Here is a 15176-nt window from a genome sequence, read left to right on the forward strand (position 1 = left end):
CTATCTAAAGGCAGCTTGTTTAATTTCCATTTTGTCGTCTCTCGCTCTAGGCGCGCCCAGCACCGCCCGGGGGAAGGCCGGATGGCGGGAAACACAGCGGCCACAGGCGGCCCACCGCCTCCCGCCGTGGCGGACCGAGGCCGGGGTGGGGCTCTGTCCGCGCTGGTCAAGCCGCACTCCCTGGACCGGCTGCGGCGGAGGAAGGACGGCGAGCGGCTGCTGCGGACACTCAAGCACCTGATCAAGAAGGAGCGGGTGGGCGCGGCCCAGAAGCACGTCTTGGCGGCGGTGGGGCCCTGCGCCCCCTCGGGCCTGGCGGGGTTTGACGGCCCGGCCCCCCCTCCCGCCCCGCCGGCCGTCGCCGTCGGCGGCCACCCCTGTGACCCGCTGTGGGGCCTGGCCCCCTCGCCCCCTCCCCCCGCCGGCAGGGACCCTCCCTCGGCCGAGGCGGTGGAGGTGGCGCTGCGGGAGGCCGAGACGCTGGGCCGCGGGGCGCCCGGCGAGGTGGAGGAGGGGGAGCAGGACGCGGCGGAGGAGATGAGCCTGGACCGCCTGCTGGACGTGCTGACCCAGCTGCAGTACCACACGCACCAGGAGGAGGGCCGCTGGATCTGCTGCCAGTTCCTGGTGGGGGTCTGCCCCCAGGGCGAGGGCTGCCCCCGGCACCACACCGCCCTCCCCTACCACTGGCAGCTGCGGCAGGTCGACAGCCGGCGGTGGGTGAGCGTGCAGGAGGAGGCCCACGAGACGCTGGAACGCATGTACTGCGACCCGGACAAGGAGAGGGTCACCGTGCACTACAGGTGGGTTTGGAGGTGCCGAGTTTTGTGGTGGTGTTCAGCGCGTGCGTGCGCGCGAGCTCCGGGGTTGTGGTGTTAGTCAGTGTGTGTGCGCGTGCGTGCGAGCTCAGAGGCGCTGGTGTTAGTGTGTGCGCGTGCGCGCGAGCTCAGAGGTTATGGTGTTAGTCAGTGTGGGTGTGCGTGTGCGTGAGCTCTGGGGTTGTGGTGTTAGTCAGTGTATGCGCGTGTGCGCGAGCTCAGAGGCGCTGGTGTTAGACAGTGGGTGCGCGTGCGCGCGAGCTCTGGGGTTGTGGTGTTAGTCAGTGTGGGTGTGCGTGTGCGCGAGCTCCGAGGCGCTGGGGTTAGTGTGTGCGCGTGCGCGCGAGCTCTGGGGTTGTGGTGTTAGTCAGTGTGGGTGTGCGTGTGCGCGAGCTCCGAGGCGCTGGTGTTAGACAGTGTGTGCGTGTGCGCGCGAGCTCTGGGGTTGAGGTGAGCATTCGTGCACGAGAGCCCAAGTACTTGGGAGGTCGCCAAACTCCAGTTCGGTTCTCTGTAATCTCCTCCAGCCCCACAACCCCGCGAGATCTCTGCACTCCTCTAATTCTGCCCTCCCGAGCATCCCTGATTATAATCGCTCCACCATCGGTGGCCGTGCCTTCTCACCACTCAGTAAAGCAGGATACAGTGCCCTAAACTTACTAAAACATCCCAAGGGATTTCACATCAGCAAATATCCAACAGGGAAGTGGAGCTGAGTCCATGATCAGATCAGTCATGATCGTATTAAATGGCGGAGCAGGCTCGAGGGGCCGTATGGCCGACTCCTGCTCCTATTTCTTATGCCCAGCCACGTAAACTTTGACCTATGTCAACTTGAGCTCATCAAAAACTCGACTGCCCCATGTCCTAACTCGCACCGAGTCCCGCTCACCCATCACCCCCTGTGCTCGCTGCCCCGTGTCCTAACTCGCACTGAGTCTCGCTCACCCATCACCCCCTGTGCTCGCTGCCCCTGTGTCCTAACTCGCACCGAGTCCCGCTCACCCATCACCCCGTGTGCTCGCTGCCCCGTGTCCTAACTCGCACCGAGTCCCGCTCACCCATCACCCCCTGTGCTCGCTGACCCACATTGGCTCCCGGTTAAGCAACGCCTCGATTTCAAAATTCTCATCCTTGTTTACAAATCCCTCCATGGCCCTCGCCCCCTCCCTATCTCTGTAATCTCCTCCAGCCCCACAACCCCCCGAGATGTCTGCGCTCCTCTAATTCTGCCCTCCTGAGCATCCCTGATTATAATCGTCCACCATCGGTGGCCGTGCCTTCTGTTGTCTGGGCCCCAAGCTCTGGAACACCCTCCATAAACCTCTCCACCTCTCTCTCCTCCTCTAAGACCGACCTCTTTGACCGAGTGTTTGGTCACCTGCCCTAATTTCTCCTTTTGTGACTCATAAGAAATAGGAGCAGGAGTCGGCTATTCGGCCCCTCGAGCCTGCTCCGTCATTTAATACGACCATGGCTGATCTGATCATGGACTCAGCTCCACTTCCCTGCCCACACATAATCCTTGACTCCCTGTGTCAAATGTATTTGTTTTGTCTTGTAACACTCCTGTGAAGTGCCTTGTGACGTTTTACTACATTAAAGGCGCTATATAAATATAGGTGGTTGTTGTGTCACCCATACACTGGGCGACGTGCACGCAGTCAGGTTGCAGAGAGACGGTGCACGGCAGTGGAAAAGCAGGAGGCGTTGTCTGGAGTGCGAGCTGTGGCTCAGTGGGTAGCACTCTCTCCCTCACCTCTGAGTCAGAAGGTCGTGGGTTCGAGTCCCACTCCAGAGACTCGAGCATAAAAATCTCGGCTGTGATACTCCCAGTGCAGTACTGAGGGAGCGCCGCACTGAGGGAGCGCCGCACTGTCGGAGGAGCAGTACTGAGGGAGCGCCGCACTGTCGGAGGAGCAGTACTGAGGGAGTGCCGCACTGTCGGAGGGGCAGTACTGAGGGAGCGCTGCACTGTGGGAGAGGCAGTACTGAGGGAGCGCCGCACTGTCGGAGGAGCAGTACTGAGGGAGTGCCGCACTGTCGGAGGGGCAGTACTGAGGGAGCGCCGCACTGTCGGAGGGGCAGTACTGAGGGAGCGCCGCACTGTCGGAGGGGCAGTACTGAGGGAGTGCCGCACTGTCGGAGGGGCAGTACTGAGGGAGCGCCGCACTGTCGGAGGGGCAGTGCTGAGGGAGCGCCGCACTGTGGGAGGGGCAGTGCTGAGGGAGTGCTGCACTGTCGGAGGGGCAGTGCTGAGGGAGCGCCGCACTGTCGGAGGAGCAGTACTGAGGGAGCGCCGCACTGTCGGAGGGGCAGTGCTGAGGGAGCGCCGCACTGTCGGAGGAGCAGTACTGAGGGAGCGCCGCACTGTCGGAGGGGCAGTGCTGAGGGAGCGCCGCACTGTCGGAGGGGCAGTACTGAGGGAGCCCCGCACTGTCGGAGGGGCAGTAGTGAGGGAGCGCCGCACTGTCGGAGGGGCAGTGCTGAGGGAGTGCCGCACTGTCGGAGGGGCAGTGCTGAGGGAGCGGCGCACTGTCGGAGGGGCAGTGCTGAGGGAGCGCCGCACTGTCGGAGGGGCAGTGCTGAGGGAGCGGCGCACTGTCGGAGGGGCAGTGCTGAGGAGCGCCGCACTGTCGGAGGGGCAGTGCTGAGGGAGCGCCGCACTGTCGGAGGGGCAGTACTGAGGGAGCGCCGCACTGTCGGAGGGGCAGTACTGAGGGAGCCCCGCACTGTCGGAGGGGCAGTAGTGAGGGAGCGCCGCACTGTCGGAGGGGCAGTGCTGAGGGAGTGCCGCACTGTCGGAGGGGCAGTGCTGAGGGAGCGGCGCACTGTCGGAGGGGCAGTGCTGAGGGAGCGCCGCACTGTCGGAGGGGCAGTGCTGAGGGAGCGGCGCACTGTCGGAGGGGCAGTGCTGAGGGAGTGCCGCACTGTCGGAGGGGCAGTGCTGAGGGAGCGGCGCACTGTCGGAGGGGCCGTCTTTCAGATGAGACGTTAAACCAAGGCACCGTCTGCTCTCTCAGATTGACATAAAAGATCCCACAGCCACTATTTCGAAGAAGAGCAGGGGGGTTCTCCCTGGTGTCCTGGGGCCAAAATTTATCCCTCCACCGACATCGCTAAAACACATGTGGGAGCTTGCTGTGTGTAAATTGGCTGGCACATTTCCCACATTGCAACTTCAACATTGGCCGTAAAGCATTCGGTGGCGGTGATGGCCCCTCCGACAGTGCGGCACTCCCTCAGTACTGCCCCTCCGACAGTGCGGCACTCCCTCAGCACTGCTCCTCCGACAGTGCGGCGCTCCCTCAGTACTGCCCCTCCGACAGTGAGGCGCTCCCTCAGTACTGCCCCTCCAACAGTGCGGCACTCCCTCAGCACTGCCCCTCCGACAGTGCGGCACTCCCTCAGCACTGCCCCTCCGACAGTGCGGCGCTCCCTCAGCACCGCCCCTCCGACAGTGCGGCGCTCCCTCAGTACCGCCCCTCCGACAGTGCGGCGCTCCCTCAGCACTGCCCCTCCAACAGTGCGGCGCTCCCTCAGCACTGCCCCTCCAACAGTGCGGGGCTCCCTCAGTACTGCCCCTCCGACAGTGCGGGGCTCCCTCAGTACTGCCCCTCCGACAGTGCGGCGCTCCCTCAGCACTGCCCCTCCAACAGTGCGGCGCTCCCTCAGCACTGCCCCTCCAACAGTGCGGGGCTCCCTCAGTACTGCCCCTCCGACAGTGCGGGGCTCCCTCAGTACTGCCCCTCCGACAGTGCAGCGCTCCCTCAGTACTGCCCCTCCGACAGTGCGGCACTCCCTCAGCACTGCCCCTCCGACAGTGCGGTGCTCCCTCAGCACTGCCCCTCCGACAGTGCGGTGCTCCCTCAGTACTGCCCCTCCGACAGTGCGGTGCTCCCTCAGTACTGCCCCTCCGACAGTGCGGCGCTCCCTCAGTACTGCCCCTCCGACAGTGCGGGGCTCCCTCAGTACTGCCCCTCCGACAGTGCGGGGCTCCCTCAGTACTGCCCCTCCGACAGTGCGGCGCTCCCTCAGTACTGCCCCTCCGACAGTGCGGCGCTCCCTCAGTACTGCCCCTCCGACAGTGCGGCACTCCCTCAGTACTGCCCCTCCGACAGTGCGGCGCTCCCTCAGTACTGCCCCTCCGACAGTGCGGCGCTCCCTCAGTACTGCCCCTCCGACAGTGCAGCGCTCCCTCAGTACTGCCTCTCCGACAGTGCGGCGCTCCCTCAGCACTGCCCCTCCGACAGTGCAGCGCTCCCTCAGCACTGCCCCTCCGACAGTGCGGGGCTCCCTCAGTACTGCCCCTCCGACATTGCAGCGCTCCCTCAGTACTGCCTCTCCGACAGTGCGGCGCTCCCTCAGCACTGCCCCTCCGACAGTGCGGCGCTCCCTCAGCACTGCCCCTCCGACAGTGCGGCGCTCCCTCAGCACTGCCCCTCCGACAGTGCAGCGCTCCCTCAGCACTGCCCCTCCGACAGTGCGGCGCTCCCTCAGTACTGCCCCTCCGACAGTGCGGGGCTCCCTCACACTGCACTGGGAGCGTCGGCTTGGATTGATATGCTCAAGTCCCTGGTACCAGGGATTCTGGTAAATCTCCTCTGCACCCTCTCCAAGGCCGTCACATCCTTCCTAAAGTGCGGTGCCCAGAATTGGCCACAATACTCCAGCTGGGGCCTAACCAGAGATTTATTAACGGTTCAGCGTAACTTTCTTGCTTCCATTAGTAAAGCCAGCGACCCCGCGTGCGTTCTTTAACAGCTGCTTTGTCCTGTCGCTGTCAAAAAGTTCTGCCAATTTGACGCACAAAATCCCGGGCCTGTTTGGTTTGGGAAGGTGACCGGTCGTGGTACTGTTGTCTCTGTGTCGATTGAATCCGAAGTCGGATCGCGATCCGTTTCCATCACCAACTTTTTGAGATGTCTACAGATGAACGGGAGCAAGGGTTTTAATCTCTCTCTCCCCTTCCCCCCCCCCCCCCCCCAAAAAAAAATTCCTCCACTAATTCTCCTGGCACCCTTTCTTGAGACACAAAAATCACTCGCGGGATGTGGGCATCGCTGGCAAGGCCGGCATTTATCCCTCATCGCCCCACGAGAAGGTGGTGGTGAGCTGCCAACTTACTGAGTGTCTCGCTGGGCCATTTCAGAGGGGCAGTTAAGAGGCAACCACATTGCCGTGGGTCTGGAATCACGTATAGGCCCAGACCGGGTAAGGGCGGCAGATTTCCTTCACCAAAGGGGCATTATTGAACCAGAAGGTGGGTTTTTACGACAATGCGGTAGTTTCACGCTCAGCGTTACTGACGCTCGCCTTTTAGGTGAGAAGGTGGTGGTGGTGAGCCGCCTTCTTGAACCGCTGCAGTCCCGTGTGGTGAAGGAGCTCCCACAGTGCTGTTAGGGAGGGAGTTCCAGGATTGTGACCCGGCGACGATGAAGGAACAGCCGATATATTCCCAAGTCGGGACGGTGTGTGACTCGGAGGGGGACGTGGAGGTGGGATGGGTATTTTCACGCGTTTACTGCCGGCCCGCCTGTGTCCCACCCAGATGAGAGAGGCTTGTCGAGTGCTGTGCTGTACAATTGGCCGTGGCCACCAGCTTAATGGTCGCTTTTGCTTTCCCCCCCCCCACCCCCCCCCATAGCAATCGTAGCTTCACCGCTGACTTTAACCGCATGGTCGTCCAGGACAGGACGTTCGATAGGTTGAGGCGGCTGAGCACTTCTGGCACCGACTCCTTCGTCACCTTCCGCACCACCTGGAAACACTACTGGAGGGACACGTTCGGGTGGAAGGAGTATACGCAGGTAGGAGCCCACCATCCTCACGGGGCGGGGGGGGAGGAGGAGGAGGAGAGGGGCAGAGAATCAGGAGTAGGCCCTACGGCCCCTCGAGCCTGCTCCGCCATTCAGTCAGGCCACGGCTGACCTTCGACCTCAACTCCACTTTCCCGCCCGATCCCTCGACTCCAAAAATCTATCGATCTGGGCCTCGAATACACTCAGAGACTGAGCCTCCACAGCCCTCTGGGGCAGAGAATTCCAAAGATTCACCACCCTCTGAGTGAAGAAACCCCTCCTCGTCTCGGTCCGAAATGGCCGGCCCCTTATCCTGAGACAGTGACCCCTGGTTCTAGACTCCCCAGCCCGGGGGGAAACATCCTCCCTGCATCTACCCTGTCAATCCCCCTCAGAATCTTATATGTTGCAATGCGATCACCTCTCATTCTTCTAAACTCCAGAGAGTATAGGCCCATTCTACACAATCTCTCCTCATAGGACAACCCTCTCATCCCAGGAATCAGTCTGGTGAACCTTCGTTGTACCGTATCCAAGGCAAGTATATCCTTCCTTGGATAAGGAGACCCAAACTGTGCACAGTGCACCAGATGTGGTCTCACCAGGGCCCCGTACAGTTGTGAGCAAGAAGCGGAGGGGGTGACTCAATCTCAAGAGCAAACTGGGTGAGGAGGGCCCGAGCACGATACAGGATACTGGCTGGCGCCTTGGAGCGAAGGAGATTCAGGGGAGGTTTAATAGAGGCGTTCGAAACCTCGAGGGACTTTAGACGGAATAACGGGCCGTTTCCAGTGGTGGGAGGGTCGGTAACCAGGGGACACAGATTGACTATCATCAGGAAAAGAGCCAGAGGGGGAGAGGAGGAGAATGTTTTTACGCAGCGAGTTGTTGCGATCGGGAACGCGCTGCCTGAAAGGGCGGTGGGAGCAGATTTAATCGTGACTTTCAAACGGGGAAATTGGATAAATACTTGAAAAGGAAACATTTTCAGGGCTGCGGGGTAAGAGCAAGGGCTGGGGGACTGGGACTAATTGCTCTTTCAAAGAGCTGGCTCGGGCACGATGTATTATTTAAATGGTGATGGCTTGGGAAGTGTCGATGTACAGAGGGACCTGGGTGTCCTTGTACACCAGTCAGTGAAAGCAAACATGCAGGGGCAGCAAGCAGTTAGGAAGGCAAATGGTATGTTGGCCTTCATTGCAAGAGGATTTGAGTACAGGAGCAAGGATGTCTTACTATAGTTATACAGGGCCCTGGTGAGACCGCACCTGGAGTATTGTGTGCAGTTTTGGTCTCCTTACCTAAAGAAGGATATACTTGCCATAGAGGGAGTGCAGCGAAGGTTCACCAGACTGATTCCTGGGATGGCAGGACTGTTGGAGGAGAGATTGGGTCGACTGGGCCTGTATTCACTAGAGTTTAGAAGAATGAGAGGGGATCTCATTGAAAGGTATAAAATACTGACGGGGTTGGACAGACTGGATGCGGGGAGGATGTTTCCCCGGGGCTGGGAAGTCTAGAACAAGGGCCCACAGTCTCTGGATACTGGGTACGAAATTTAGGAGCGAGATGAGGAGAAATGTTTTCACTCCGAGGGTGGTGAACCTGTGGAATTCTCTACCACAGAAGGCTGTGGAGGCCAAGTCACTGAATATATTTAAGAGGGAGATAGGTAGATTTCTAGAAACAAAAGGGATCAAGGGGTATGGGGAGAAAGCGGGAATATGGTATTGTGATAGAGGATCAGCCATGATCATATTGAATGGTGGTGCAGATTCGAAGGGCCGAATGGCCTACTCCTGCTCCTATTTTCTATGTTTCTATGATGGGACTGAACGGCCTCCGTTTCGGGGCTGTAAGATTCTGAAGTGCGGAGTCCGAGCACTGTGAACCGTGCTCCGTCTTGCGAAGGTTCGAAATGTTCTTGTCAAAAAAGCACAACTGAAAGAGAGGGACTTTTCTCCTCCTCTCCCCTCCCGCCCCGCATCGCGACGAACCACTTCACCAAACCTGTGCAAACAGGCCTGTGGTTTGTCTTCAATGTCAGTCTTGCTTCCAAAGCTCTGCGTGCGGCTGCACCCAGGTGAATATTTGCGTCTGTGCCAGACTGTCGAGCCAGGTAGTTCGCAGGGATTCTTTTCCGGAGTAGTGGGTGAAGTGAAACACGGATCACATAATCCTTTCATTTTTCAAGTGCGGGCGGGAGAGTACAGAAACCGAATTAATGTGCGCACGCATGCACGCTGCAGAGTAATTGTTGTACACAGACCAGGAAATACCACAACTGTTTGTTTTAATCGTAGGTGTGTCCAATAATACCAACAGGTTTCACCTACAAAGAACTCGATGACAGCATCCTTGCCTCTGAGTCAGAGGGTGCAGGGTCAGAATCCTGTGCCAGACTGTCCGGTGATATCCACCAGGATGAAAGAAAGGCTTGCATTTGTATAGCACCTTCACAGCCAATTAAGTACTTGTTTGGAAGTGTAGTCACTGTTGTAATGCAGCAGCACAATTTGCGCACAGCAAGCTCCCACAAACAGCAATGTGATAATGACCCAGATCATCTGTTTTAGTGATGTTGATTGAGGGATAAATATTGGCCCCAGGCCACCGGGGAGAATTCCCCCTGCTCGTCTTCGAAATAGTGGCCGTGGGATCTTTTACGTCCACCTGAGAGCAGACTGGGTTTAAAGTCTCACCCGAAAGACGGCATCTCCGACAGTGCGGCGCTCCCTCAGTACTGCCCCTCCGACAGTGCGGCGCTCCCTCAGCACTGCCCCTCCGACAGTGTGGTGCTCCCTCAGCACTGCCCCTCCGACAGTGCGGTGCTCCCTCAGTACTGCCCCTCCGACAGTGCGGCGCTCCCTCAGCACTGCCCCTCCGGCAGTGCGGCGCTCCCTCAGCACTGCCCCTCCGGCAGTGCGGCGCTCCCTCAGCACTGCCCCTCCGGCAGTGCGGCGCTCCCTCAGCACTGCCCCTCCGACAGTGCGGCGCTCCCTCAGCACTGCCCCTCCGGCAGTGCGGCGCTCCCTCAGCACTGTCCCTCCGACAGTGCGGCGCTCCCTCAGCACTGTCCCTCCGGCAGTGCGGCGCTCCCTCAGCACTGCCCCTCCGACAGTGCGGCGCTCCCTCAGCACTGCCCCTCCGGCAGTGCGGCACTCCATCAGTACTGCCCCTCCGGCAGTGCGGCACTCCCTCAGCACTGCCCCTCCGACAGTGCGGCACTCCCTCAGCACTGCACAGGGAGTGTCAGCCTGGATTTATGTGCTCAAGTCCCTGGAGTGAGTCTCGAACCCAACAACCTTCTGACTCAGAGGCGACAGAGAGAGAGTGCTACCCACTGAACCACAGCTGTGTAATGAGATAGAAACATAGAAACATAGAAAATAGGTGCAGGAGTAGGCCATTTGGCCCTTCGAGCCTGCACCACCATTCAATAAGATCATGGCTGATCATTCAACTTCAGTACCCTATTCCTGCTTTCTCTCCATACCCCTTGATCCCTTTAGCCGTAAGGGCCACATCTCACTCCCTTTTGAATATATCTAACGAACTGGCCTCAACAACTTTCTGTGATAGAGAATTCCACAGGTTCACAATTCTTTGAGTGAAGAAGTTTCTCCTCATCTCGGTCCGAGATGGCTTACCCCTTATCCTTAGACTGTGACCCTTACCCCAGTAAGGACCTTGCATGAAATGAGTGCGGAGACACATGAAGCAGTCCCTTTCTCGGGTGTCCTCGCTGGCGGGGGACAAGACCATGAGCAGTGGAGAGACGATAGAAATGGAGTACCTCTTCAAATTAAGCTGCAGGGCAAAAGGATACAGATTGGAACCAGAAAGTGGTCATTTTTGAATGATATCAGGAATTTCTTCTGGGTTAAATGCACGGAATAGACTCCTGAGTAGTGAAGGAAAATAATCCATTTTAAATAGCTGCATGTTGTGATTGGGGACAGGAGAACGAGAGGACCCCCTTTTTTCTGGATGGGTGAATGGTTTTTCCCGATCCATGATCTATCATGTGATCAGAGGGGTTGTCTTACGAAGAAAGGTTGAGCAGGTTGGGCCTGTACCCGTTGGGAGTTTAGAAGAATGAGAGGTGATCTTATTGAAGGATGTAAAATTCCGAGGGGGCTGGACAGGGTGGATGCAGAGAGGATGTATCCCCCTCGTGGGGGAATCTAGAACCAGGGGGCATAGTTTCAGAATAAGGGACCGCCCATTTAAAACTGAGATGAGGAGGAATTTCTTCTCTGAGGGTTGTAAATCTGTGGAATTCTCTGCCCCAGAGAGCTGTGGAGGCTGGGTCATTGAATATATTTAAGGCGGAGATAGACAGATTTTTCAGCAATAAGGGAGTAAAGGGTTATGGGGAGCGGGCGGGGAAGTGGAGCTGAGTCCATGATCAGATCAGCCACGATCTTATTGAATGGCGGAACAGGCTCGAGGGGCCGAATGGCCGACTCTTGCTCCTATTTCTTATGAGGCCTCCCCAATCTATGATCTCAGGTGCTCTGGTGGGGCGTAGGTGTATCACTGGTGCAGTAGGGAGGAGGTGCAGCTATTGGGCTCTTGTCTTATTGATGCTTACTCTTGAGAGTTCCTGCTGGACGTAACCATTCCAACGCACTCCTGGCCGGCCTCCCACATTCTACCCTGCGTAAACTAGAGGTGATCCAAAACTCGGCCGCCCCGTGTCCTAACTCACACCGAGTCCCGCTCACCCATCACCCCCTGTGCTCGCTGACCCCGTGTCCTAACTCACACCAAGTCCCGCTCACCCATCACCCCCTGTGCTCGCTGCCCCATGTCCTAACTCACACCAAGTCCCACTCACCCATCACCCCCTGTGCTCGCTGCCTCGTGTCCTAACTCTCACCGAGTCCCGCTCACCCATCACCCCCTGTGCTCGCTGCCCCGTGTCCTAACTCGCACCGAGTCCCGCTCACCCATCACCCCCTGTGCTCGCTGACCCGTGTCCTAACTCGCACCGAGTCCCGCTCACCCATCACCCCCTGTGCTCGCTGCCACGTGTCCTAACTCGCACCGAGTCTCGCTCACCCATCACCCCCTGTGCTCGCTGTCTCGTGTCCTAACTCACACCAAGTCCCACTCACCCATCACCCCCTGTGCTCGCTGCCTTGTGTCCTAACTCACACCGAGTCCCGCTCACCCCTCACCCCCTGTGCTCGCTGACCCCGTGTCCTAACTCACACCAAGTCCCGCTCACCCATCACCCCCTGTGCTCGCTGCCCCATGTCCTAACTCACACCAAGTCCCACTCACCCATCACCCCCTGTGCTCGCTGCCTCGTGTCCTAACTCTCACCGAGTCCCGCTCACCCATCACCCCCTGTGCTCGCTGCCTCGTGTCCTAACTCGCACCGAGTCCCGCTAACCCATCACCCCCTGTGCTCGCTGACCCGTGCCCTAATTCGCACCGAGTCCCGCTCACCCATCACCCACTGTGCTCGCTGACTTACATTGGCTCCCGGTTAAGCAACGCCACGATTTCAAAATTCTCATCCTTGTTTTCAAATCCCTTCATGGCTCTCGTCCCCTCCCTATCTCTGTAATCTCCTCCAGCTCCACAACCCCCAAGATCTCTGCACTCAACCCAATTCTGGCCTCTTGAGCATCCCTGATTATAATCGCTCCACCATTGGTGGCTGTGCCTTCTGTTGCCTGGGCCCCAAGCTCTGGAACTCCCTCCCTAAACCTCTCCACCTCTCTTTCCTGCTTCAAGATGCCGTGGCTCAGTGGGCACCACTCTCGCCTCTGAGTCAGAAGGTCGTGGGTTCGAGTCCCACTCTAGGGACTTGAGCACATAAATCTAGGCTGACACTCCCAGTGCAGTTCTGAGGGAGTGCCTCACTGTCGGAGGTGCTGTCTTTTGGATGAGACGTTAAACTGAGGCCCCGTCTGCTCTCTCAGGTGGACGTAAAAGATCCCATGGCCGCTATTGCGAAGAAGAGCAGGGGGGAGTTATCCCCGGTGTCATGGGGCCAATATTTATCCCTCAATCAACATAACAAAAACAGATTATCTGGGTCATCATCACATTGCTGTGTGTGGGAGCTTGCTGTGCGCAAATTGGCTGCCACGTTTCCCACATTACAACAGTGACTACACTCCAAAAGTACTTCATTGGCTGTAAAGCCCTTTGAGGTGCCCGGTGGTTGTGAAAGGCGCTATATAAATACAAGTCTGCTTTCCAATCGTACCTCTTTGACCAAGCGTTTGGTCAAATGCCCTAATTTCTATCTTATGTGGCTCGGTGTCATATTTATTTTCCGTCTCATAATACTCCTGTGGGACGTTAAAGGCGCTATGTAGTTACAAGTTGTTGTTGCTGTGTTTTTTGTGTCGGCTTGGGACAAGGCCCCAACACCTCAATCTCTCGAACGTTGCCCCCCCCCCGCAGTCAGTCGCCCAGTATTTCGAGGAAGCCCTGCAGCAAGGCTTTGGCCCGTACTTCATGATCAGCCCGACCCAGCGCTACAAGGTGGATCTACGAGCCGGCTACCAGCAGAACATCACCTCGGGCACCAAGCGTACCATCCGCCAGCGGCCTCTCTTCCAATCAACCGTCACCCTCCGACCGTACCTCAAGTGAGTGCTTCGCGGGGTGGGGGGGTTTGAGGGGGCCCAGCGTTGGTAACCAGTACCCTCCACGGGGCCTTCTGTGTGTTGGCCCGAGCTACGTTTGCTGGGGATTCGATTTGAGGATTGTGCCGGCGTTTCCATAGTGACTGTAAGCAGTTAGTTGTGGGAGTGGGGGAGGGGCGAGGGGGCTCCTTGACTCCAGAAAAGAAAAGGCCGATGTAATGTATTCGTTTCATGGGCCGATTTGCGGGGGAAAGGATTAGTACAGCAAGTGACCAGGAAGGCCAATGGAATCTTGGCCTTTATTGCAAAGGAGATGGAGTATAAAAGCAGGGAAGTCTTGCTACATTTATACAGGGTATTGGTGAGGCCACACCTGGAGTACTGCGCGCAGTTTTGGTTTCCATATTTACGAAAGGATATACTTGCTTTGGAGGCAGTTCAGAGAAGGTTCACTCGGTTGATGCCGGGGATGAGGGGGTGGACTTATGAGGAAAGGTTGAGTAGGTTGGGCCTCTACTCATTGGAATTCAGAAGACTGAGAGGTGATCTTATCGAAACGTATAAGATTATGAGGGGACTCGACAAGGTGGATGCAGAGAGGATGTTTCCACTGATGGGGGAGACTAGAACTAGGGGGCATGATCTTAGAATAAGGGGCCGCCCATTTAAAACTGAGATGAGGAGAAATTTTTTCTCTCAGAGGGTTGTAAATCTGTGGAATTTGCTGCCTCAGAGAGCTGTGGAAGCCGGGTCATTGAATAAATTTAAGACAGAAATAGACAGTTTCTTAAACGATAAGGGGATAAGGGGATATGGGGAGCGAGCAGGGAAGTGGAACTGAGTCCATGATCAGATCAGCCATGATCGTATTAAATGGCGGAGCAGGCTCGAGGGGCCGAATGGCCTACTCCTGCTCCTATTTCTTATGTTCTTCAGAGGGAGGCCATTGGGGAGCACACTCCTCAGCACTGCACTGGGAGTGTCGGCCTGGGTTTTGTGCTCAATCCCTGGAATGGGACTTGAACCCACACCCGATCTGACTTGAGGCGAGAGAGAGTGCTACCCACTGAGCCACGGCTGAGTGGACAAGAATGGCGTTGATTTTTGTTGAGATCACCTGATGTGCCTCTTGGGTGGTGTATTCTCAGCCGGGGTCGATGGACACGGCACATTGAGACATGGTACCAGTGATCACGTGGGCTGTTTGCAATAGAGGAACATAAGAGCATAAGAAACAGGAGCAGGAGTCGGCCATTCGGCCCCTCGAGCCTGCTCCGCCATTTAATACGACCATGGCTGATCCGATCATAGACTCAGCTCCACTTCTCCGCCCGCTCCCCATAACCCCTTATCCCCTTATCGCTCAAAAATCTGTCTATCTATGTCTTAAATGTATTCAATGACCCAGCCTCCACAGCTCTCTAGGGCAGAGAATTCCACAGATTTACAACCCTCTGAGAAGAAATTCCTCCTCCTCTCCGTCTTAAATGGGTGACCCCTTATTCTGAAACTGTGCCCCCTAGTTCGAGATTCCCCCACGAGGGGGAAACATCCTCTCTGCATCTACCCTGTCCAGCCCCCTCAGAATCTTACACCTTTCGATAAGATCACCTCTCATTCTTCTAAACTCCAATGAGTAGAGGCCCAACCTACTCAACCTTTCCTCATAAGTCAACCCCCTCATCCCCGGAATCAACCGAGTGAACCTTCTCTGAACAGCCTCCAAGGCAAGTATATCCCTCCTTAAATACGGAGATCAAAACTGCGCGCAGTACTCCAGGTGTGGCCTCACCAATACCCTGTACAGTTGTGGCAGGACTTCCCTGCTTTGATACTCCCATTCAAATCGATGAGGCTTTACTCCACCGCCCCCCCCCCCCACAGTGAATTGTCAAGCCTGTGTCTGATCGCTTCCCTCGGACGTTGCGATAACTAACGGGGGG

General features: G+C 57.4%; 1 protein-coding gene across 2 annotated transcripts in view; it reads left to right on the forward strand.

Moving 5' to 3' along the window:
* The window catches only part of LOC139232643 (protein mono-ADP-ribosyltransferase TIPARP-like), a 39470-nt gene that overhangs the window by 20179 nt on the left and 4115 nt on the right, over window positions 1-15176 (forward strand). For both annotated transcript variants that reach the window (XM_070863092.1, XM_070863091.1), the window contains exons 2-4: window positions 51-803; window positions 6466-6628; window positions 13049-13236. In XM_070863092.1, coding sequence (XP_070719193.1) covers window positions 82-803; window positions 6466-6628; window positions 13049-13236 — 1073 coding nt within the window. In that variant the 5' untranslated portion in view covers window positions 51-81. The remainder of the gene's footprint in view (window positions 1-50; window positions 804-6465; window positions 6629-13048; window positions 13237-15176) is intronic.

Source organism: Pristiophorus japonicus, chromosome 20 (assembly GCF_044704955.1).
Source record: "Pristiophorus japonicus isolate sPriJap1 chromosome 20, sPriJap1.hap1, whole genome shotgun sequence".
Lineage (NCBI taxonomy): Eukaryota > Metazoa > Chordata > Chondrichthyes > Pristiophoridae > Pristiophorus > Pristiophorus japonicus.